Source organism: Empidonax traillii, unplaced genomic scaffold (assembly GCF_003031625.1).
Source record: "Empidonax traillii isolate 1590-97213 ecotype Southwest subspecies unplaced genomic scaffold, ASM303162v1 scaffold19:size3308961, whole genome shotgun sequence".
In the NCBI taxonomy this organism is placed as follows: domain Eukaryota; kingdom Metazoa; phylum Chordata; class Aves; order Passeriformes; family Tyrannidae; genus Empidonax; species Empidonax traillii.
Window position 1 is genome coordinate 1,255,286 of NW_020955212.1, and position 23,286 is coordinate 1,278,571.

Sequence of the window (23,286 nt, forward strand, 5' to 3'; positions counted from 1 at the left end):
CGGGAACAGAGTGTCAGGGATGTGGTGGGTGATGAGAACAGAGTAGGATCTGTCTCTTCTGGCAGTCGGTAGGTCACTTACAATGTGAAACTGCTGCTGAAATCTTTAGTTTTCTTTCATAACTCATCTCCACTGCTGGTGAGCATACTGTCTTGAAAGGTCCATTGCTTCTTTTTTGACATTATATAGCACTTACAGCTTTATGTCGCAGAAATAAAAATGATAGACCATGTAAGCAGTTGGTGTTCTTGTGTGCATTTAGAAGACACATTTAGCACAGATGTAGAAAAGAAATGATAAAGCTATAGTCTTCCAAAGCTATCAGAAGAATGATTTAAATAGATAATATACTTATTCTCCATATGTGGTAAATCGTTTTTGGAAAGATGGAAACAAAGGATTAAGTCTTGAATACTTCAAAACTAAATATTTTGTTTCTAAAATAATGTTTCTAGAAAGTGCTTGGGTTTTTTTTGACAGAAAGCCTTCATCATTGCTCTTTTAGTTCAGTAAGTAAAAAATGACAGAATTGCAAACATAGTTTTAATTCTAAATGTTTCACCTTGCTAACTGTTGAACTATACATGTACTCAATGTCTCTTCTCAATTAAAATCTCGGTATTTGTAAACAGTAATTATAACTAACAAAAGAAAGAGTGGGCATCTATGTTACAGCTTTCCCATTCTGAGATAATTTTCTAAATAATTTTCCTGAGTATCCAGTTGCCTCCCTAAGACTGGGAAATATGATTCTGGGACTGTGAAATGTAGATGACATTTTTATTTCACTGTGGCCATATATCTGCACTGTTTTCATGTTGACATATTGCAGCTTTATATTTCCGTAAATAAATAAATAAAATCTTTAAAGTATTCTCTTTGTTGAATCTGTGGTTTTGCTGAGAGGAAACAAACAGTTCATATAGTTTCAGCTTGGGGAAGATAGAGACTGGGTTTTTTGCTTCTGACCTAAGAGTTAAGAATGAAAATGCGTAGTTGAGCACATAACTAACAAAAAGTTTGACTCAGAAGAGTGGTGATCTAGCTGTTGTTTAATAATTTACCAAAGTAATTCATAGCATTGGACACAGTTAGTGTTATTGTTAAACTCAGATTTCACGGTTACTTGGGTATGAAATTACTTTTGGCTTGTCCCAGCTTTAACCTCTTAAAAGTCTTACTTTTAAATAAATGCATAGTTTAATATGGAAGCAAAACACTAGGATGCCTATTCCTGTAAGATGCTATGTTCCTTTATTTCTTAGATTGCACGAGGACATGGCATGGAAGGACGTACAGTCACGCCTTCCCAGTCCCTCAAATATAATGATTATAGCAATTCCCGTGGTCCCTTGTTATAAGGGATCCCATGATCTGGTGGGTCAGGAAGGTGTTTAACAGGACAACCAGACATTAGAGCAGAGGACTAAATAATACTGAATAGCAGTGGGCGTAGGAGATTGGATGATTCGTCCCTTTTGGTCAACCCTTTTTGGGTTGGGGATTTTTATATCCCCTAATACATTTCTGTGAATCTGAACAGTGCTGCTTGCAGTTGCAGTGTACATCCCCAGAAAACGTTGCATGTGGTATCATAAATTAGTAGCTGTGCAGCTGGAGCATGTCAGCCCCTTAAAATGTGGGGAGAACATCCTTTGGATAAAGAACGACGGGGGGAAGGGGGCAGATCTTTAATTTGTTTTTGATGTGTTGTGCACACTCTGAAAAACTGGACATTAGTAACCTAATAGTCTTTTAATATTACTCGTTGTGTAACTAGTACGGGCAGTGTTCAGTCCTGAAAATTCTGTAACTTACTGGAAAGCAGTTCAGCGTAGGAAGAGTGCTAGAGAAAGCTGATTGTGAATTTGGTGACTTATCTTCCCTGTGAGGAATGTTCTGGGGTCCTGCATTAGCAGCCTTTGCCCTGATAGCATGAGCCACTTCAAAACCGGGTGTGAGGTGGAAAAAGAATATTCCGTCATAAAAACAAGGGATAAATTAGCCCACAGTAAAAGCTGTACCAAATTGCTGTGTACCTTTGCGGCACTGTGGGTGAGGCAGTGCTGCTAGCTGAGTCATTCCCCCTGCTCTCGTGGTCAAGTAAGCACTACCGAGATAGTAACTGACAGCTGGAAAAGCAGCTTCTGTTGCGGGAGTTGCAGGTTTGTTTTCCTCTGGGACTTTGTTTCTAAGTTTGTAATTATGGTCCTAGATTTTTGCTTTGCTAGGGCAGACCTGCTTATTTGTCACTTTTTAAATTTAGTATATTAATCAGTTCGGGTTAGGCTGGCAAGCGCACAGTTCATTGCTTTTTTTGGAAGCAATAGGTTCATGTAAGGTAATGGGTGTGCAGGCAGATTTCCAAAGGAATTTAAGAGGAGGCTGGAAACTCCAGTGATTATGTTATGTATCCTGCCAGGCTCGTCAGGTTGGCATGAGGGCAGATGTCTCCAGATCAGCATACTCTGATAAGAGCACACAGTGGAAAAACTGCACACTGTTTGAAGAATGCCCCTGATCATGATGCCACTTTATAAAAGTCAGGAGAAGGAGAATTCCCTCCCACTGCACGTTCCTGTTCTTCACACAGTGTGTGGTTTACATGGGTTCTCTTGTGAAGAGCAGCAAAAGAAACGTCTTTAAAGCATCAAATGGTGCCAAAAATTACCATGTTGCTCAAGACATTTTTATTCTGTTTTGCTGTTATAGGTTGGGATGGTTATTCAGGTGGCTTCCTGCCTGGTGTCCCACATCGCTGCTACACCTTAAAGAGGCTGAGGACAAAATGCTAAAATGTAAGTCTTTGGTTTTTTAATAAGTTTCATAGATACAAGTAGATTTTCTATAAATTTACATATAATCAAACAAGTTTTTCAATATGGCTTTTACATTGTGATGAAATAAACAGGTTTAAAGTTACATTTTCGTTGTTCCCTTATGAAGATATTTGATTAGAGGCTCTCCCCTTTGAAAGGGAGCTCCTTTTTAAAGCAGTGGTTTCCATAGAGTGTACTTCATATTTTACCAGGCCTGTGTAGCAACATCATTTTTCCCCCACTTTTTTCTTCAGGTATTGCAAGCATATACAATAAACGATACGTGTATATATCTAAGGGAAATAAAATATGGACACTGACATTCTCTCCAGACCTTTCAAATAAAACTCCACTTGTTCTCCTGCATGGGTTTGGAGGAGGTGTTGGACTGTGGGCTCTCAACTTTGAAGATCTCTGTGAGAACAGGACCGTTCACGCTTTCGACCTCCTGGGATTTGGACGTAGCAGTAGACCACACTTTGACACTGATGCTCGGGAAGCAGAAAATCAGTTCGTGGAATCCATAGAAGAATGGAGAAAGGAGGTGGGGTTAGAAAAAATGATTTTACTTGGACACAACCTAGGTGGATTCCTGGCTGCTGCTTACTCATTAAAATACCCATCAAGGTATGTGAAAATAAAGGAATGAAGGAATTTCTTTTCTGTATTTGACTAATGATTTTAACACAGATTTTACTTAATCAGGCTCTTTATAGGTATTCTTTATGCTGATCTAAAGAAGCTTGATCCTGAATTCTAAACATTAAAAAATAAAAGTTCTAATTGTATGTTTTGTTTTCAGATGAATAGAAATAGGTAGATCTGGGAAACACGATTTTCTGTGTACTAGTCGGTACCTCTTTGCTTTTGTTCAGTACCCCTTTGCCCTGTTAAAAATGGCACTGAATAAATTTACCAGTGAATGGTTTGTGACATCTCTGATTAAACATTGTTTTGTGAAGGGAAAATAGGCCTGTTTCTGCCAAACTTCCACTATTATGGATCACATTGAAACTTCTGAATATTATTCCCCCAGGTAATTTGTGCCTATGCACTAGCAGTCAGCCTGGTGCCAGCATGATGATATAAAAATTATTTTAGTGACTGATTTAAATTGTCTGTATGCCATTCATATTCCTCCTTTGCAAAACAACCTAGCTGCTGCAGTTCTCTAATTATATTTCATCAGCATTTTCTGCAGCACATCATGACCAACAGCTAATACATTTTTTCCCCCTAAAGTAGTAATTTATCTCTTTCATATAATCTGGTTATATATCCCCTGGTGAGCTAGGATCCCACCAACTGAGGTAACTCTGTATTAAAAAAAGATAATGCTTTTGCTGGAATACACATAGTGGGCTCCTGTGAAAAACTGTGAATGTAAGCTTAGCTTTCCACATCATATGGGAAATTTTATATTATCCAAAATATACCTTATTCTTTTATATTCATGTCAAGTTTTATAATTTCTTTGTTTCTTATTTGGATATTTTTGATATAATTTCGTGCATCATTTTTTCCTAAAACACTTAATCTTTTTTTAAGTGGACAACAGTTAGCACAAGTATCTGGAAATGACCTGTGAAAGTAGATGTCAAAATCCAGAATTGCAATGAAGAAATGCAGTCTTCTGCTTAAGGGATGTAAACCTATTACCATTTTGGGCATAAAGCAACTTTTAGCTAGCTGTAGTTAGTTATTCGTAGAGATCGCTTACAAGTTCCTTGCCTTGTTTTTCAAAGAATCTATAAACTGCACTGTCCTATCCCTATGGGATGGAATGTTGTTTCTCCCCTCTGCTGACTTACATTGAAAGTGGTGCTTTGTTTTCATGCCTCGCTGTGCTTAAGTTGGGGTTAATTTATTTGGGGGTGTTTCGGTTTGTGCTCTCACTTTACTAATGTTTCTCTGAATTAAACTAACACCATCAAATTGGCAAATTTGATCTTAAGACAGCATTGAATCAAGTGATAAATATAGCACAGCTTTCAGCCAGATTATCTAACAATGCATTACAGGCTTAAGGGATTCTGGATACATATTGCTAGGGAAGTAGATCTGTTTCTCCAAGCATAGATGTCCATTTATTTGCTACACTGTACCAGAGTTGTTCATGGAAAATCTGAGGTTACTAATCCAAAAAGACACCCATTTAGGATATTCCCTAGTGGAGGTGGTCCATGATTTTCAAATATGCAACTTCTGGACTGTTACTTTTAGAGTGGTTCTCATGGTAAACTTCCCATTATCCTGAGTTATGTTTTAGGCTTGATTACCAAAATGAGGAAATGCCAAGTAGGAAGGAATTTTTTAAGAAAGTAAACATGAAAAAAGCTTAATCTATTTTTATTCATGTGTTTGCTGTACTGTAAATAATGCCATAGTTTGTGCACAGAATATGTGGCTGTCCTGAATGGCTCCTCGTTGATTGCACTCTTTTGCCTCTAATCTCTCCTGCTTCGTTTGTACAGTTAGATTATACCCTATCCTCTCTTAATGCTGTTGTTTGCTGCAGGGTGTAAATACACTAATAGCCGAGCCAACAGCCAAGAAACATCTTTGTGAGGTTAATCCTTTCCAAACCTTCATTCCAAGTACAGGTTTCTGGTTTCCCAACTGATTATAGTCGAGAAATAGCCTTTGGAATCAGTTCTGACATCATTTTAGGTACTAAGAACTTTTCCTTGTTAATATCTAACCTCATGGTTTTGAAAAACAAGGAAGTCACAAAGAAGAAAGTAAAGATCATAGAACCATAGACTTATTAGGTTAGAAAAGACCTTTAAGATCATCTAGTCCAGCTGTTAACCCAGCACTGCCAAGTCCATCACTAAACTGTGTCCCTGAGCACAGCATCTACACATCTTGTAAATACCTCCAGAGATAGGGACTCAAACGCTTCCTTTGGTATCATAGAATGATTGGGTTGAAAGGGACATTATCATCCACTTCCAAACCCCCTACCGTGGGCAAGGACACCTCCCACTAGACCAGATTGAACCAGCCTGTTCCAATGCTTGGCAGCCTTTTTGGTGAAGAAATTCTTCCTGATATTCAATCCAAACCTTCCCTCACCCAACTTGAAGCCATTCTCTCATGTCCTATTGCTTGATATTTGAGACAAGAGACCGACCCCCCACCTTGCTACAACCTCCTGCCAGGTAGTTGTAGAGAGCAGTAATGATGAAGCTTCCACGGAAAATCACCTTAAATGTGCAAAACGATAGTTGAGTCACTTTTTTTCAGAAACCATCAGTAATTAGGACAGTTAGTGTTACAGGATTAAACAGAAATCGATGATTCTAACCTACCAAGATGAAATAGAGTTTTTGCATGAGGGGGGATCCACAGCATGAAGCGACCAATAGTTGCGTGTGCTGGAGACTCCTACTATGCTCTCTGCACTGATATTCCTTTGAGTAATAATTTTATAAATTGTCTCTGACATTTCTTTCATAATCTAAAGTCAATGAATTTAGAAAACATCTGCGAGTTTTGCCCTGCCTCTCTCAGTTCAAATTTTACTTCAGTAAGATGATTTTTCAGCTAAATTGTGTCTCTTCTTAGAACAGAGATCTCAGACTTCTAGCAACTTCACTTAAAGGAAACAGATGCAATTATCCTCTTTTCTCTCAAATTAAACTGCTCCTGCAAATAATACTGACTGAGCATGTGGATTAGGCTATTTTTAAAAATAGAAACAAGACTATCCTTCTTCTCAAATGTATGTGACAGTGAGTATCTGTTGAATACTGACTTTCTCTCTGTGACACGTACTTCCAAGTTCCTGGTGTTTGTACACATGATTAGGTGAAATTCACTCTCCAATTAGTAATTGAAATCAAAACCACTGATAAATCGTAAACTGGGTAATAAGCCACTATGATAGAAGTGACTAAAGCACGTTGTATGTATGTATCTGTAAAACAGCATGTTTTCATCATACTCCTTTGAAGAAAAGCTGCCTAAAGCACATTGTATGTATGTATCTGTAAAACAGATAGCATGTTTTCTGTCATACTCATTTGAAGAAAAGCTACTGTACTTTAAACCTCTTTACCTTTTTTCCAACAGGGTCAAGCATCTTATCTTAGTGGAGCCATGGGGTTTTCCAGAGAGGCCTGACAATGCTGAACACGAAAGACCAATTCCAATCTGGATCAAAGCACTAGGAGCTATATTGAGTCCGTTTAATCCATTAGCTGGGCTAAGAATAGCAGGACCCTTTGGTGAGTTTTAGATACTCTTAAATACCATTTCTATTTTGGTTAAACATAAACATGGGGCAGATAGCACATTATGATAAGCTTTCTAGCAAGTCTGTATCACCCACAGAGGAAAGAGTTGGAGAAAGGTGGGAGTGGTTGAGGAAAGTTTGAACTCTTAAGAACAAGAGGGCAAGGTCTTATTAGAAATACTAATACGGTAGTTTACAGCAAGCTACAGTATATGGCTGTAGGCTCCAGCGACAGTGAGCCAGATTATGTGAACATCTGTTGGGGAACCCTGACAGAGAGGCATGAATGTGAAAAGGTTTTTTCTGATTGCCTCTGGTCACAGTCCGTTTCGTTTCCCTTCTCACTGCAGTTTGATGGGCAAACAAGATTTCCAAATTGTTAACATTAGAAGGCAGTCTCACATAAACTCATTTGTGTTTGTCCCGAGTTTAGAGAAGTTAAATTGAAACTGGTTCTTTCTATTCAGTTATTTTCTTCTTGCTCTAGCAAATCTTGTGGGCTTCATTGATGTCCTGCATCACTGTGGCAGTCTATGCTGCATATTTCTGTTTCTTCAACAGCACTGATGAGATGTTAGGTAAACTCTGTAGACCCTAATACTAGGATTAGGTAAGAATGGCCAAAAATACTGTGGTATAAGTCTATCTAAGGAGTGAGGAGAAGGGCATAATAAAGTTTTAAAGTCATCAAATGAATTTTTTCTAGAGGAAAAAGTGGTTATCTATCTGTTGCTCTGTGTACTACAGAAGTATCTGCTGGAAAGGCTTGGAAAAAGATATCCCTCTGGCCCCTTCCGAGTTATAATTAACTCACCTCTTCTTTTTTTAGTATTCAATCCGAAGATGAACTACTGAGATTCCTAGGCTTTGTTTACATTTAAACCACTTCTGTTTCCTAAGTCTCTTTCTATAGAATATATATTTTAATATGCTGGCCTGTTTGTGTCTTGTCAGGAATGTGACAAAATTAGCTTTTCAGACAAGCAACATGTTTTGTACAAACAGATACTATTTTTTTTTAAAGTAAAATACTAATTGGTTAACAAAACAACCTGAAGCATATTGAGTGATAAGCACTGATTTAATACCTTTTATCCAATAACAAGCACTTGCATAAATCAATCCATGTGGAAAGGTTCAAAGCTGAAATTTGTCTCCCTTAGCAATAAGTGGACTCAAAACTATGCTGCAGAAATAGACACTGTCTTGGCAAGGTGTCCCCAAACCCAGCCTTGCTTATATGTTGCTGTGAAGGGCAGTGCTTTTAAAAATTTTTCATGTATTCACACTGCACGTGTTAAAAACATTTTCTATCATCAACTTAATGCACGGTTCTTGACAGGTGAGGCATAGTTCTTAGAGAAGGGTAAATTTAAGCACTGTCCTGCAAGGTAGGCATCAGACCCAACCTCATGAAAGCACTGAACCAAACCCAGCTTTCCTTCTACATGCAAGTGTGGTTAAGTTGTTGGGCAAGCGTAGTTGTTTGAACCTCACTATAAAGCCAACTGATCTTGTTCAAAGGTATGAGTTATGCACTTAATTGTGAGCCAGGTTCATTGGGATATCGTAATGGTATCACGTGGACCAATCAGACCTGCAGGCAAACAATTAAAGCTGGAAGAGAAACAGAATCCAGAGATATTTTTTAGTTTGAGTGGTTTCCAGATAGATGATTTGTGTATTTTTCTTCACTTAACTGGAACAGTCACCTGAGAGGCTCCCAATATAGGGGGTTTGGTGCTTAGGTTGGATTTGTGAATTACGTTCCTAGAGCTGGACACATAAAAATTTCTCAGGACAATGGAAATGTCTCAGTGACCACACTCTTTTTTGTGGAACATGGTGTCTTCCATGTTAGTGTTTCCTATAGCATTTTCATAGACAGTGTGGAAAATCAGCGAGACAAGAGTGTCTTCAATAAACATTACAGACATGAATCAGTGTGATTTCATTGCAAAATTTGTTCCAAGGTGCCTTAAATCTCTGTTTCATTCTCCCCTGTAAATTCCCAGAGAAGAACTGTTTTGCAATTGGACCCACAGACGAAACACTTCTTATCGAAATGGAAAGTGAATTCTAAAATTTGGTAACAGTTCATGCCATGACCTCTGTGCTGATAGCAGGGGAAGACACAGAGTTAGTCTCTTTCTTCCAGGTACTCTTATTCCAAGCCAGCTGTATCATTTGTGTTCAAAAAAGCCCAACACAGAGAAAAAGAAGTCCAGCAACTGAACTCTCTGCAGGCAAAACAGAGCAGAGAGAGTTGCAGGATTTTACAAAATCTTCATTGTTTTGAGAGTTAAATCGCTGTTTCATAAGGGAATTATTTTCTCTTGCACTGCATTAGTTTTCTAAATCTGTTTAAAGAGTGCATAAGGGCGTGTTGCAATATCTAATCTCAAGATTACAAAAGCATAGATCACTGTGACAAGGTCTGCATAAATAGTACCAGGCCTTTGGCCAGAGGTGGGAGGGAAGAAGTGACATCATCATAATTGCGCAGATAAACGACATCATGAAGTTCCTGCCATCTGGAAAAGGGAAAATGTAACCATGAACGGTCGCACATTGTTGTGGACAGTGGCTCAACGTCCAGGTGGAGACCAGTGATGAGTGGTGTTCCTCAGGGATCAGTACTGGGATCAGCACTGTTCAGAGTCTTTGTCAGCACCGTGGGCAGGGGGATTGAGTGCCCCCTCAGTAGTTTGCGATGACACCAAGCTGTGCAGTGCAGTCAGTCAGTGCACCATAGGGAAGGGATGCCATCCAGAGAGACTGGACAGGCTTGGGAGGTGGGCCCGTGTGAACCTCATGAGGTACAACAAGGCCAAGCACAAGGGCCTGCAGCTGAGTTGTGGCAATGCCAAGCACCAGTACAGGCTGAACAGAGAATGGATTGAGAGCAGCCCTGAGGAGAAAGGCCGGAGGGGTGTTAGCTGATGAGAAGCTCAAAATGACCCAGCAATGTGTGCTCACAGCCCAGAGAACCAGATGTGTCCTGCGCTGCATCAAAAGCAGTGTGACCAGCAGGTCTAGGGAGGTGATTCTCCCTCTGTGCTCTGCTCATGTGAGACCCCACCTGGAATGCTGAATCCAGCTCTGGAGTGCTCAGCATATGAAGGATGTGGACCTGCTGGAGTGAGTCTAGAGGAGGGACATGCAGATGATCTGGAGCACCTCTGCGGTGACGACAGGCTGAGAGAGCTGGGGTTGTTCAGGCTGGAGAACAGAAGGCTTTGGAGAGACCTTGTAGGAGCATTCCAGTACCTACAGGGGGCCTAAAAGAGTGCTGGAGAGGGACTTTTTACAAGGACAAGGGATAATGGGTTAAAACTGAAAGAGGTAGGTTTAGATCAGATATTAGGGATGAATAGTATTCTTAGACTAAAATTAGCCTTATGCTGAGGCTCTTGTCCCAAACATCCTTCTGGTCAACTAGAAGACACTTCCTCCTTAAAGAAGTGTTTCAGAAAAGAAGCTTAAATTTAGAAGCCCTGAACTGGCCCCTGAAATGACCCACTTCTCTACTTTGGCTGTTATGAGAGCATGAGGACAATAGTTTTCAACATTAAGTCGCTTAATTTAGACCAGTACTTGTGCCTTACGTCAAGATTTCTCTGTCCCTGTTTTTCACCATAGACTTCTGTTTTTTCAACTAAACACTAGTTAAATGAACTAGCTTCAGAAGCAGACTGTTCTGTAATAGGAGAGGACAGACTTTTTCAACAGTGCCTTCTGGTTCTGAAAGGTATGATGCGTTTGGCCTACTCGGTGCTGCCAGAGCAAGGAGAAGGTATTGGTATCATGTTGAGACTAAACTGGTGACAGAAAGATACTCTGCTTAGCCCCTTTGTTGGTTCCCCTTTGTAGTTTTTCTTCTATTGCTGCAGTTACCCTTCTCAAACACTCCCTGTATGTATTCAGCAGGGAGTGCAGCATAAAATCCTTAAGAGTATTTATATTTTGTTCCTGTCTGGCGTAATGCCATCGTACTTTCCTGCGACATGCAAGTGCTAAAATGGAATACTAGTTTAGAAGTCACTGAGCTTATCCACGAGTTTCAAGGGGGCATGTGTTGAGGGTTGTAATGAAAAACATTAAGCAATCTGATAACGTCGTCTATACTCACTTCTTCCCTAATAGTGTTCTCTGTTTTAACAGGGTTAAGCCTTGTTCAGCGTTTAAGACCAGATTTCAAGCGAAAATACTCATCCATGTTTGATGATAACACTGTGGCTGAATATATCTATCACTGCAATGTACAGTCACCCAGGTGAGTATGAGTTTCCCAGTGCATGTTTCGAAGTCTTGTCGTTCATTTACTGAGTGCCTGCTACTCCCTCCAATGGCCATGGCAGCAGTGTGCATGCTATTTTATTTTTAATTGTAGCATTTACTTTGTTGAACACAAAGATAGCACTGCACTTGTCCTGAATTCCAGAAACTAGTAAAAACTATCTTATTTCTATATTTCCTGTTAACTTGTGTTAATTCTGTGAGAGTTCGGGCACTAATTTAATTAAAAAATTGTTACAGTACTTTAATGTATAAGGAATTTCTTTAAAAATTTTTAAAATAAGGCATTTCATTCTTTTAAGTTTTATCACTTAATCCTATAAAAACGTGGTGTCTTTCTGTTGAAAATTACATGTAAACCTGGAAAATTTATTTTTCTTAATTGGGGAAAATCCTAGCCTTGTGTACTCTGTGCTACCAAAAGGCACAGATACCCCACTTTAGATAAAAAGCAGATCCAATGGAAATTGAATTGTTTTTGCCCTTTTCAATGGCTTGAAGTGGTGAAACAGCTTTCAAGAACATGACTATTCCCTATGGATGGGCAAAAAGGCCAATGCTGCAACGGATTTCACAAATGGATCAAGACATTCCGATCACTGTGGTCTATGGAGCACGTTCGTGTATCGATGGTAATTCTGGCAGTACTATCCAGTCTCTGAGACCAAACTCATATGTGAAGACAATAGTAAGTTGACTTTTAAAGGAGTTGTTTGTTTACTGTGTGGACTTGTTTCATATCTATGTGACCGGGTTGGATGGGGCTCTGAGCAACCTGGTCTGGTGGGAGGTGTCCCTGCCCATGGTAGCGGGGTTGGAATGAGATGATTTTTAAGGTCCCTTCCAAGTCAAACCATTCTGTGATTCTCTATTTTTTGTATCAGCTGTGGAAATGCTCTCCCTTTGATTTAGAGCCTGGGGTAATAACTTCTGTTTTCTGTAATGGAGAGAGAAAACAAATTGTAGATCAGAGAAAACCTAGACAAAAGTGTCGAGTTCCCAGAGTAAGAAGAAAACTTACTGTAGCAGTAGAAGCCAAACTAGATCTGTGAGCAAGGTCATTCTTTATTCTGTTCTCCAGTGTGCTAGTACAAGTAGCTTTTGTAATCATAGGTTTTGTCCGTGTTTTAAACCACAGCAGTCATAATATCTGCATATATGTCTAATATAATAGGGAGGCTCTCATAAACTCTTTTCACCTGTCTATATAATGCTTTTGTTTCTTTAGTAAGAGTGGTTTGTACCTGGTGCTTAGGTTCTTGCAAGCATCTTTCTCTTAAGTCATTAAAAAAATAGTTAGTGTTTTCTTCCTAGCAAGTGCATTTTTGTTTAGAAAAATATTAAAATGTGTGTACTTGTAAGTTGATGGGAACGTGCACACTGTGGGTTTTTTTATTTCTATAAAAACAAATTAAAAGTACTCTTCACACATTTTCACATCAGTCAGCTGTGATAATTGAATATGCATATATGTTACAGTGCTGTGAGGTGATAAAATGTTTGAACACACCAGCTGTCATCTTACTGATGTCTAGAACTATCTGGACAGAAGTGGCAATATGCAGTGTTGATAGTATACTATAACAACTCATTCAAATTAAATTTTATACCTTGATACAGTTGACATCAGAGCTGGAACTCAGAGAAAAGACATTGTTATTGAACTGTTTAGGTATGTTAAAGAGCACAAATAAATTTTGTAAGTGTTTATTTATAATTAATTTTTACTTTGAGTTTCTGGGATTTTTTAACACAATGTCATAGCTATACATTTATGGGATTCATTTAGAGACTTAAGAGAGAGTGTTTTAAGGAGGGAAGGGAAAAATAGATTTAAATACGTATTAGTCTTGGATCAGTTGTAAAATGGAAAGAAAATAGGTCAAGTATTTTTGCTGTACACTATGGTGATGGCTTCGTAGCAGTTTTACAGAGAATAACAAATTATAGAATTAATGCTTTCTTAAATCCTTGATTTTGTTACATAATTGCTGTGAAATTGTCTACTTCACAAATGGGGGGTTTCCCCCCAAATATTGCATCATTTGGATTTTTCTTGTCTCTGTTTAACATAGTAGTCTTTAATTTGGAGGCTTGAAATCTGCTTCCACAAGTCTAGAAAATCCCCAGCAGTTTAAGCTTCTGAGTTCTTAATCATTTATCTCAGTACCTTCTTCAGTCTCTTCTGTATCACTTTTATAATAAGAAAATCCAAATTACTTGATGCTCTCTCTAATGCAAACACTTGCAGGATTAGTGAGCAACCTGGCAGAACTATTTGAGTGGAAAGTGAAGGGAGTGCAGATGCATCAGAAGTTTGATGTTGCAAAGCACGTTCTTCTAAGTTTGTTTGCAGTGACTTGTGCCCGCTTGAATGGTGCGGGTTTTTTAACAAGGCGTGCGATTGAATAAGCAGTAATTTTACCCTCTTTTCCTATGTGCCAAAGGTCCTGCACAGGGAAAAGAAGATTTTTTTGTCTTCCTTATGTTTAGGGTCTTTTTGTAGGCTGTATGATGGCAGCTCCTGGGTAATGTGTAAAAGTCGGGTTCTTCACCTTATCCGGGTATTTATTAATTTGTTTATTACATTTTTGTGAATCTGACCTGTTTCTTCACCTTTGTCCTCTAGGCTATCCTCGGTGCAGGTCATTATGTGTATGCTGATCAACCTGAAGACTTCAATCAGAAAGTGAAAGATATCTGTGACTCTGTGGACTGACTGTCTTCTGTTCTTTAGAAAGTCATACCGTAGATAGCATTTAATGGCAATACTTTAGGAAATCACTAAAGAATGCGGAGCTAGTGGGACAGGCTCTGTTTGCACACTGTTTCTTCTAAGAAGCTATTTGCACACTTAAACCACTGAGTGCCTATTTTGGGGGGAATGAAGAGGCTTGAAGCTAACTTTGTACAGCTTTTTTGAGATTATTGACCTGTGAGATACAAAATTACATGTAACTTTTGAAACTGGAATTTTCTTCAAAATTTAATTGAAATTTGCACATGTTGAACTCTAAAAATGCTGAATTCTCCAACAGAAAGAACTGTATCAATATAGATACAGTGTACAAAATGCAGTTTGGTTTCTTTATGAATGTTCATATTTTTTAGTTGATGTTTCATAGCAAGAATATGAAAACTCATATGTATTTTATTTTTGGAACACAAAACTGTATACAATGTTTTAAGAGAGTTGGGGTTTTTTATTCAGTTGGAGTGATAACAGCTTATGAAGCTGATTTTGTAAGAGGGATGGGGCCAAAATAACAAGCAGTGTCTGTCACTGAAGTATGTTTGTTAGTTTGTAAGAAATTGAGGCTCAATATTAGGAAATCTATCTTCTGTTGCATTTTATTTCCATTCATCTCAAGGTATCCTTTTCCGCCTGTGCAAGTTTTACGGAAGACTCAGTTTGTAAGAGTCGATGATGTCACCAGCACTCATGCTTCCATAAGTATTTTGATGTGTAGATTTCAGTGATTTAAAATACAGAAGATGGCTTGTTAGTTACTCCACCTATTTTTTAACACTTTACTGCGAGATTTGTTACTAGTCTAAACCTCACAACTGTAGATAAGCTGATAAGATTTTGATTAGGGCTGGGAAATGGCCACTTGGATAGTGAGCATATTTCCCATTTCCTTTGGTAGAAAACTTAGTCTACTTTTTAGTAAATTCGGACTGAGGGGGAGGCAGAGGGAGAATATCGGTGTTCTCTAATTGGGAACTAGAACAGGGTGGTGTATTTTATTTAACATTCAGCCTCTTTGTAGGAAGGATTATTACTGGAATGAACAATACCACTGTAACAAATTACAATTACATGTTTTGGAGATTCTTTATATATTTTAATTGAGTGTTTCAATATCAGAGATAGTCCAGTCTCTGCATCTTTTTGAATTATAGATTGACGTTAGTTCTTCACATGCCTAGTAAGTTATATTAAGGAAAATACTTTGTCACTTTAAAGCCAAATTATGTGGTGGGATTTTTTTATAACAAGTTTACATAAAACTATTGATCTGTTTTTGAATATTGAATTGACTGCTGAAGATTTCTTGATACTTTTACGTAGAGAGAATTTGAATTAATGATAGCACCGTGTTAAAGCTTGAATGGAATTCTCTGCATTTTTTTCTCAAATTAAGGAATTGTTGCGTAATATTTATGGTGTGGAAGGCAAAGATACCTAAAATATTCAGGAAATACTCTTATTATGTTCCCAGCCAAACATAATCTCTCTTTCTAAAGGAGATATTTATCTATATGGTGCTATGTAAACATCAAACAGTTTTTGTGACTGCCTTGACTGGTAGTGTTTAATATCTAGCAAGCTAAAGATTTTAATTAAAATGAAGTATTTAATTAAATTCCTTTTTCAATCAACAGATTCCAGATCTGTAAAACGAAATTTTGGATTATTTGCTAAAGTTGAGTTAAAAATGGAAAATCCAAAGTACTTATTCCATTTTTTAATATAAGGTATAAATTATCAGTCATGCCACCATTTAGGTGGATGCCTTCAGCATGTTGGTTTTTTTCACCCATACCAGTGTCTTATTTTGTATTTATCAACTTAAACACCTGTTTTAGTTGTGTGTAAAAACCTACTGCACAAAATAAATTTTGAGTCTCCTCCAGATAATCAAAGGTGAAATGAACTGTTGGTATTTTCGGATAGCACTTACTGATGGGAATTCTAGATTCCACGTCAAAAGTTGGAAGTAGGGATAAAAATCTCACACCGCATGTGAATATTGTTTTAAATATCCCTTGCTTTTTCAGCTTATTGTACTAATAAGACTTATTACTTATGTTTTGCACAATAAATCTTAAATGTTTTATTTGATGAATGTTAAGAGAAGATATTGCTTTTGTAAAAATGATGTGCAATTAAGTCCTGGAAATCAAGAGTTACTAGTAAGTTGAGTTAAATTATCCAAATACATTAAAAATATGGTAATGCTTATTTTCAAATGTCTCAGTGTTCTTAGGTTTACAGGTATTGAACTGAAACTGGTGAGCGCTTGTCAACAAGTGGCTGCAAGCTCAGAATGTTGATTGTATGTACAAGGAAAATGATTCTTGGTATTCTTCCAGGCAGTATTAAATGCTGCTCTGAAGGTCAAGATGGAATTCTTAATATCCTATTGCGTGCAGCACAGCCTGATCAAATTACCGGAATAAATGTCATAGGAGGTGCTGAACAGAAAATGAACAGCACATGCTGATAAGACTTGGGAGCTACACCTTTTGCGAGCAATTATTGTCTAGGAATAATCTCAGTTTCCCTAGAAGTTCTGTTTCAGTGCGATGACCAGTTGCTTCAATGTACTGCAGTGAGCACTGAACTCTGATGGTGCTATTTTTATTGCAGCACTATAAAATGAGGCAAGAATCACAGGCATAAAGGCACCGAAAGATCTATCCCGTTCTAGCATCAAAATGAAGACAGCTGTGTACCGACGGCTAGAGCATAACAAAAAGAATCAAAAATATTAATAAAAATGCAAGATTAACAGCCTAAGCCTCCAGGACATGCTCTTCTTCCTGAGGTGGTTGTGATAAAATTTATTTAAAGTAACTTAGTAATATTTTGTTTGCATGGCTGAGTTCATCTTGCTACTTATTGAACCCTGCCAGATTAGATTTTAGTTCTAAAAGACTGATTTTCAGAGAAGTTATTGATAAGGCTCTATAATAAAACATTCACAACCATGACAAGGAAGTCCCTGTTTGTATCTGATTGTGAAATGGAAATGGAATATGTGAATTCATACATGGTGATCTTGGAAAAATGGGTCCAAACAAGAGAAATGTCATCATCTGGTTTCACTCAGATTAAATCGATGCTGGCATTTCTTTTTAAGATATGTTTATAAGGTTGGAGCACAATACTAATAATGCCAAGGTTGGGGGTTTGATCCCTGTAGGGGTCATTCACTTACAAACCGGACTCGATGATCTTTGTGGGTCCCCTCCAACTCAGAACATTCCATGGTTCTGTGAAGGTTCCTACAACTGTTTGTTCTGAACTGATGTGCCAGTCTGTGTCTGAAATGCTCTCTGTGGTCCGCATTGTTGTTCCTCAGATCCCCAGCCCTTCCAAATCACAGTTACTCAGCTTTTTCACTGGGGTTAAAACAAGATTGAATACAATAAAAACATCTGGAATTAACGTATGGTCAGATGTATTCAGGAATGCCTGTTTTGCTTGCATTCATTCAAATGTGACTCTCCAGAAGCCTAAGGCTAATAGTCAGCTCCTGTTTAAATGGGTAATTTCTTAGGGGCTCCTCCCTAATCTGTCATTTTATTGGGTTCCTTCACATTGGCCAGGTCACCGTCAACCCATCCTGCAATGTTTAAGCGTGGTAGCACACTAATGTTGCCAGAAGCCTTCATCTGAGGATTTATGTTTTGTAGGAAACACAAATCAAGCTTGTGAAAGAATGAGGCACCAAAGGTAGCTGGAGAGGGACACGTTTTAGTGGGACTTGTAAGATCGGAACGGGACACAGGTGTGTGCCGTGACTGCTTCCTGCTGTTAGTGGCAGTAGAGGAAGATGCGTGGAGCCTTCAGGTTTTCAGGCAGGTGATGGACAGACCAATGTGTAGAGCAGAGACTCATAACTGGAATGACAGTGTACACCACAAGAATCTGTGAGGTAGAAAGGAACAAGGCAGCTGAAAACAGCAAAATTCAGCTGAAAGGCAGACGTGGGAATGTTCAAGAGCTAGTTCGGCTCTGGATGAGGATAAGGGAAACGGCGTGGGAAGGGCTTGGGTGGATGCCTAGCGTGCAGAGTAACACAGCTTACCAGGGCAAGGAAGATGCCTTGCTGCACCAAGTAGAGGGAAGTCTGGCTGGAGAGTTTGGATCTGTGCCGTATGGGACACTCTAAAATTTTGGTATCCCTCCTTTGACTAAGGCTTGTCCTCTGAGTTCGAGTGTTTTTTCCCAAGCTGGACACTTAAATCAAGACTCATACTCAGATGGGAAACATTTAAAGAATGGCTGTCTCCTGCAGCGCTCAAGAAATCACGAGAAACTATTCTCACAAACCAAAAATGAGCTGATGGCAAAACATGAGGGAGGGGGTCACTGGACTGCCTGAGGTAAGGTAAAAAATCACAATGTACAACAAGGCTTGCCACTAAAGATCATAAATTCATCTTTCACAAGCGGAGCGGAGGGCCTTGGCTCTGTTCCAGTTTGCCTTGTTGCCTTGTGATCATAGAGATATCCTACCTCAAGGTTTGGACGTGGTCAGGGGAACGTAGAAGTATAAAATCTGGAAATATTTGCTGTATATATTTTAAAAATAAGGAACACAAGTAGCAAGAATGTACTGCTCTGAACTTAAAACACTTTCAGATATGTACATAATTTGCGTTAGTAATTATCATCAAGATGAAAGGGGTGACAACACTACAAGTTGGGTGTTTACTTGCATTTTATGCTTCACTTGTAGAGGAAGGCTAGCAAACTGAAACAGCTAGTTTTGGAAAGCAGGGCAAGGGCTGCGAAGTGGAGTGTGACCTGAAATATATGCTAAGAAGTAGATGTGCTTTGAAAATGAACTACCGCAAAACAGGATATCCATATATTTACAGGTCTATTTTTGCACTCTTGCATTCACCTACTTGATGTGTAAATGACTGGAGCTGTCTGTGGAGCACGGTGCAGCTATCACTTCCTTTGTAGCATATTTAAATGCTTGCCTGATATCCAGCTGCCTTTCTGCTTTGACTTTTATTTAAAAATACTTGCATTCACTCGGAGCTCAAACCTAAAATGGAGGCTAAACAGCTCAGTGGATGCAAATCCCCCAGCTAGAGAACCCCTCTGAAAAGGAGATTATCGCTCATGTTTCCCCATCATTCACGGGGATTCATCTCCCTCAGCTTGTCCTGCTGGACACTGAGCCCCTGTGTTCACCCATGCACCGGTGGCCAATTTTGCCTCATGAATACCCCCTGTAGATGCTTTGATGAGTACAGGGTTAAGGAAAATAACCATTCTGCAGACACAGCAAGGAAGACTCTAGTAGTGGGGTCATGCATGGGGGAAGAAGAACCAGCACCAGGATGATTCCTGAGAGTGGTGGGATAGGGAGCCCCGTCCAGCCTTTGGCCCTGATTTGTTTCCAGGCTTGCAGGGCCTGAACACTGTGATGCTCTCAGTTCTGCTTGCTGCACACTCCTGACTCACAGTTTAGTTCCCTGCATCTAGCTGCCTGAGCTGCTTTGAGCCTCCTGAGCATCTTAAACACCTCTACCCAAGCATTCCACCAGCAGTTAGTCTGCTCGCAGCTGAAGCCTTTGGGAACATGTGGCTGTTTCCACAAAGGAAATTTGCAGGTTAATGGTGAGTGCAGGCAAGGCACAGAGAAAAGTGAGGAGCTAAACTGCCGGCTGGCTCATCCCCTAGCACTGACTCCTTCTAACTTTCAGCCCCTCTCTGTGCCTGCAAGAGGCCTGTCCAGGCAGGAGGTCTCGCAGTTGGGATTCAACAAAACGTAGAATCATCAAATCACAGAATAGGTTGGAGTTGTAAGAAACCTCTAAGATCATCTGGTTTCAACCCTCAAAGCCCCATCCGACCCAACTTATCTTCATGGAGATCTCCCGTGCTTCAGCCCCCATTCAAGTGGGCATGGGAATACTGCACAAGGAAGGACATTGCTGAGACATTGTGTATCACCCTGAAACAGCTTCCAGACTGCGTGGCACCTGCCATGGTTGCTGCCAGCAAAGTCTCAGTTGGTACCTACTGTGAAAGTTATGCCTTGTTCACAGAAAACAAGAATTCAGGTGTGTCACAGAGGCAACTGTCACCAAAATGTTGCATAAATTATTTTGCTTTATTTGAATACTGGCAGATTTCAGCAGCAGTTTGTGAGACAACAACTATTAACCACACAGTAGTGTTTGCCTATTGTCGAATGGCTATAGATATGTTTTACAAGGGTTCTAAAAATAGTTTTTGCTAAAATGATGAAGGGTTAGTGACAAAATGCATTTATTTTTATCCCAGCAATATCTGGAAACAGATGAAAGTCCAGCCAGGTGAAAGAATCCAACCTCTCATCAAGTCACATCTTTAATTAATAGGCGAATTATTACAACGGGATTTCCCCTGGCTCCTTCAGCACAAGCCACTTCCCAGCTGGGGCTGCGCATTCCTGCCACTCCAGTATCTCCATGCCTGCACTGTCAGCCACGCGGGGCAGGGATGGCAGGAGCAGGGAGGGAAGGGGAGACTCTCGCCTCCTTTCTTCCATCGGTTGGGAAGCCGAGGCTCTTACCTCCCTTTCTCCATCAGTTCCGCGCAGACCCCACTAGAGGGGAGATGGCGCTCCCAAACCGCCCCAGCACTTCCTGCGGGCTTCTGCTTCTGCACGGCGCTGCTTTTAGGGAAAGAGCTGTGCTGCAGTTTCTTCTTCCACACCTGATAGATTGATGCCTGTAGCTATCGGGCAGGGATGAAATAGGGATTTCATCCATTTGATTCAGTCCTTTCATACGGCAAAGGGCAGGTCGTGGAAAAGGTGAGCCTGATGTGGTCCCATTAACATAGACCTCTGTAGTACTGCATCATTGTTTTATTTATCCCAATGTCTTTTCACGAGGGACAAATGAAATCTGTGCAGAAAGACTAGCCACTGGAAAGAGGAGGGGGAGTGCAAATGAACCTCTTCTATTATTATATATGAACCTCCCCTATTAGACCAGCCCCAGAATGAGAATAAATGGTGATAAGAGGAAAAAATAACTGCGACAGAATTATTAAATAAGGGGGCAACTTTTAAAGTGGCTCCAGTCTGGCTTCTAATTTTGTTCCTGTAATTTGATTGTGGGTTTAAATGGGACTGCTTAGACATTAGCTACTTGATCTGCAAGCAGCAGCAGGTAAGCAGTGCAGAAGTATGTGCTGGGGCACGGCCGTGGGCAAGCTCTGCCAGAGCTGAGTGGGTGCTGTACCCAGCCAGCCTGCTGAGAGGGACCGAGGGCACAGGAGAAGATCCCTTCCTTCCAGTGATTCCCTCATGTCCAAGGGTCGAGCCCCCCAGAGATGGGGAGACAACTCAGAGATGGGCTGAGTGGGACACGGCATGCAGGTGTATATCCCACAGGGATCCCCCAGCCTGCGCCAACCTCTCCTCTCGCTCCGGAAGATGCAGTAGCACCTGGCTGGCCATGCCCTAGGGAAAGTGGTGGCAGCTTTGCTGCTGCTTAGACAGGTCTCTGCAGAAAATACTGTAGTAGGCCTGTATGTATCCGCTCACAGGTGTAACAGAATGGAGCCAGAAGGAAATAACGCTGTAGGAAACAAGGGCAGAATCCACTATCTAGATAATATTGATGCTTTAGTGAAAAACAGTATAGATATGGCTACAGAAAGTGCTGTAAATTGCACCAGCACAAGGGTACCTCCAGCCTCCATTGCAGCCTGCCGCCACTGCATGTCACTGTTAGGACAGAGGTCTGTGCAGCTCTGGTGGGGGCAGACCCTGCTATGCCCCGGGTGGGATCGCCCTGTGGAGATGGGCTGCGGGAACCCAACACCCCAGGGAAAAACCAGTGGAAAGGCTTAGTGTGCCTCACAATAGGTTATGAGTAGCCTGACCTACCTTTCATTAAAAGGGTGGGGCTTTTTGTGAGGCAGACACCAAATAACACCTGGCATGGATAACTGGGGACAGAGGAGTAGGATATGCCCCCCTGGACGTTCCCACTCATCTCAGTTTCTCACTGGGGAAACTGAGGCTGCACGAGCTGCTGCCGAGGGAAAGGGATGGTGGGGCTGTGACCGTGGGAGCTGGGATGAGGTGTGACGGCTTCCATCACCTCAGGTCTCCCACTCAGGATGGCGACAGCCAGATTTGACCCTACTGTGACTGGAGCAAGGGGCTGGCTGGCATGCCAGAGCGTGCTGGGATAAGCCTGTGAGACTGAAAGCTCACCCCACAGTTCAGGGGATTATGGCCATGGCCAATCCCACGTGGACACTGTACTGCTGGTTGTGGCTGCTGGGCACCCTCCTTCCCAGTCTGTGTGCTGATGGTGCAAGAGATGACACCTTGGCCCATGCCATTGCCCTTGCCTGCGTCTCTCTGATTGGAGGTGGGAATGTGGTGACAGACCAGATAAAGGATGATGTGTCTGCCTCAGAATTACCTATTACAGAACATGATTCACAGTTCAAGGGGGAAACTGTGTGCTGGGCATCAGTCATCAGGGGACACAGGTGTCAGTAAAGGAGAGGCTCTTGCTCTCTGTGTGCCTCACTCTCATGTGCTTCTGGACATCTGACAACACTCTGGAAGCAGGAATCTGTGCTAAGGGGGCGAGGAGAAATACCTGCAGCTACATCACCTCTTTTGATGGGACATACGGAAGGAGAGGTAATGACATTGTTGCAGCCAGGAGTGCACTTGTGATGCAAACTTATGGTGGTCAGCAGTGTCACCGTATGGGAAATCATGTTTCATCTACTCAATGCCTATATTCATTACCATGCATGCCAGCTCCAGCTAAACAAAAGCATTATAGTGTCACAGTGGCGTTTGAGAAGATTGCATGGGAGATGCCCATGACATCCTATCAGTCCTTTGACCAGCCATCTCAGCACCTGTAACATTGTCTCCTTGCCCTGCTGCAATCCCTGTCCTCCATGATCTGTCACCACCAAACCAAAGTGTGCAACCCAGACCAGTGGCCATGTCACATCTCTTTGTTGCTCCTGAGGGATCAAGGTTGGGACAGGAGCAATTTGGCAGACCAGAACTTTCTGCACTACTGAATTTCTTACAGCATCTTCCAGGCTGAAATGCTTTAAGAAATGCTGGGACATTTGAGCATCTTTCAGGCCGCGATGCTGTAAGACACTCAGATGCTTGGCAGGTCCCCCCAGCACACATG

General features: G+C 40.7%; 1 protein-coding gene across 1 annotated transcript in view; it reads left to right on the plus strand.

Moving 5' to 3' along the window:
- ABHD5 (abhydrolase domain containing 5) overlaps window positions 1–17,086 on the plus strand; it is a 29,835-nt gene extending 12,749 nt beyond the window's left edge. The window contains exons 2-7 of the mRNA XM_027897573.1: window positions 2,713–2,798; window positions 3,074–3,446; window positions 6,897–7,051; window positions 11,224–11,335; window positions 11,860–12,046; window positions 13,988–17,086. Of these exons, the coding sequence (XP_027753374.1) occupies window positions 2,713–2,798; window positions 3,074–3,446; window positions 6,897–7,051; window positions 11,224–11,335; window positions 11,860–12,046; window positions 13,988–14,077 (1,003 nt within the window). The 3' untranslated portion in view covers window positions 14,078–17,086. The remainder of the gene's footprint in view (window positions 1–2,712; window positions 2,799–3,073; window positions 3,447–6,896; window positions 7,052–11,223; window positions 11,336–11,859; window positions 12,047–13,987) is intronic.
- The last annotated feature ends 6,200 nt before the right edge of the window (window positions 17,087–23,286 follow it).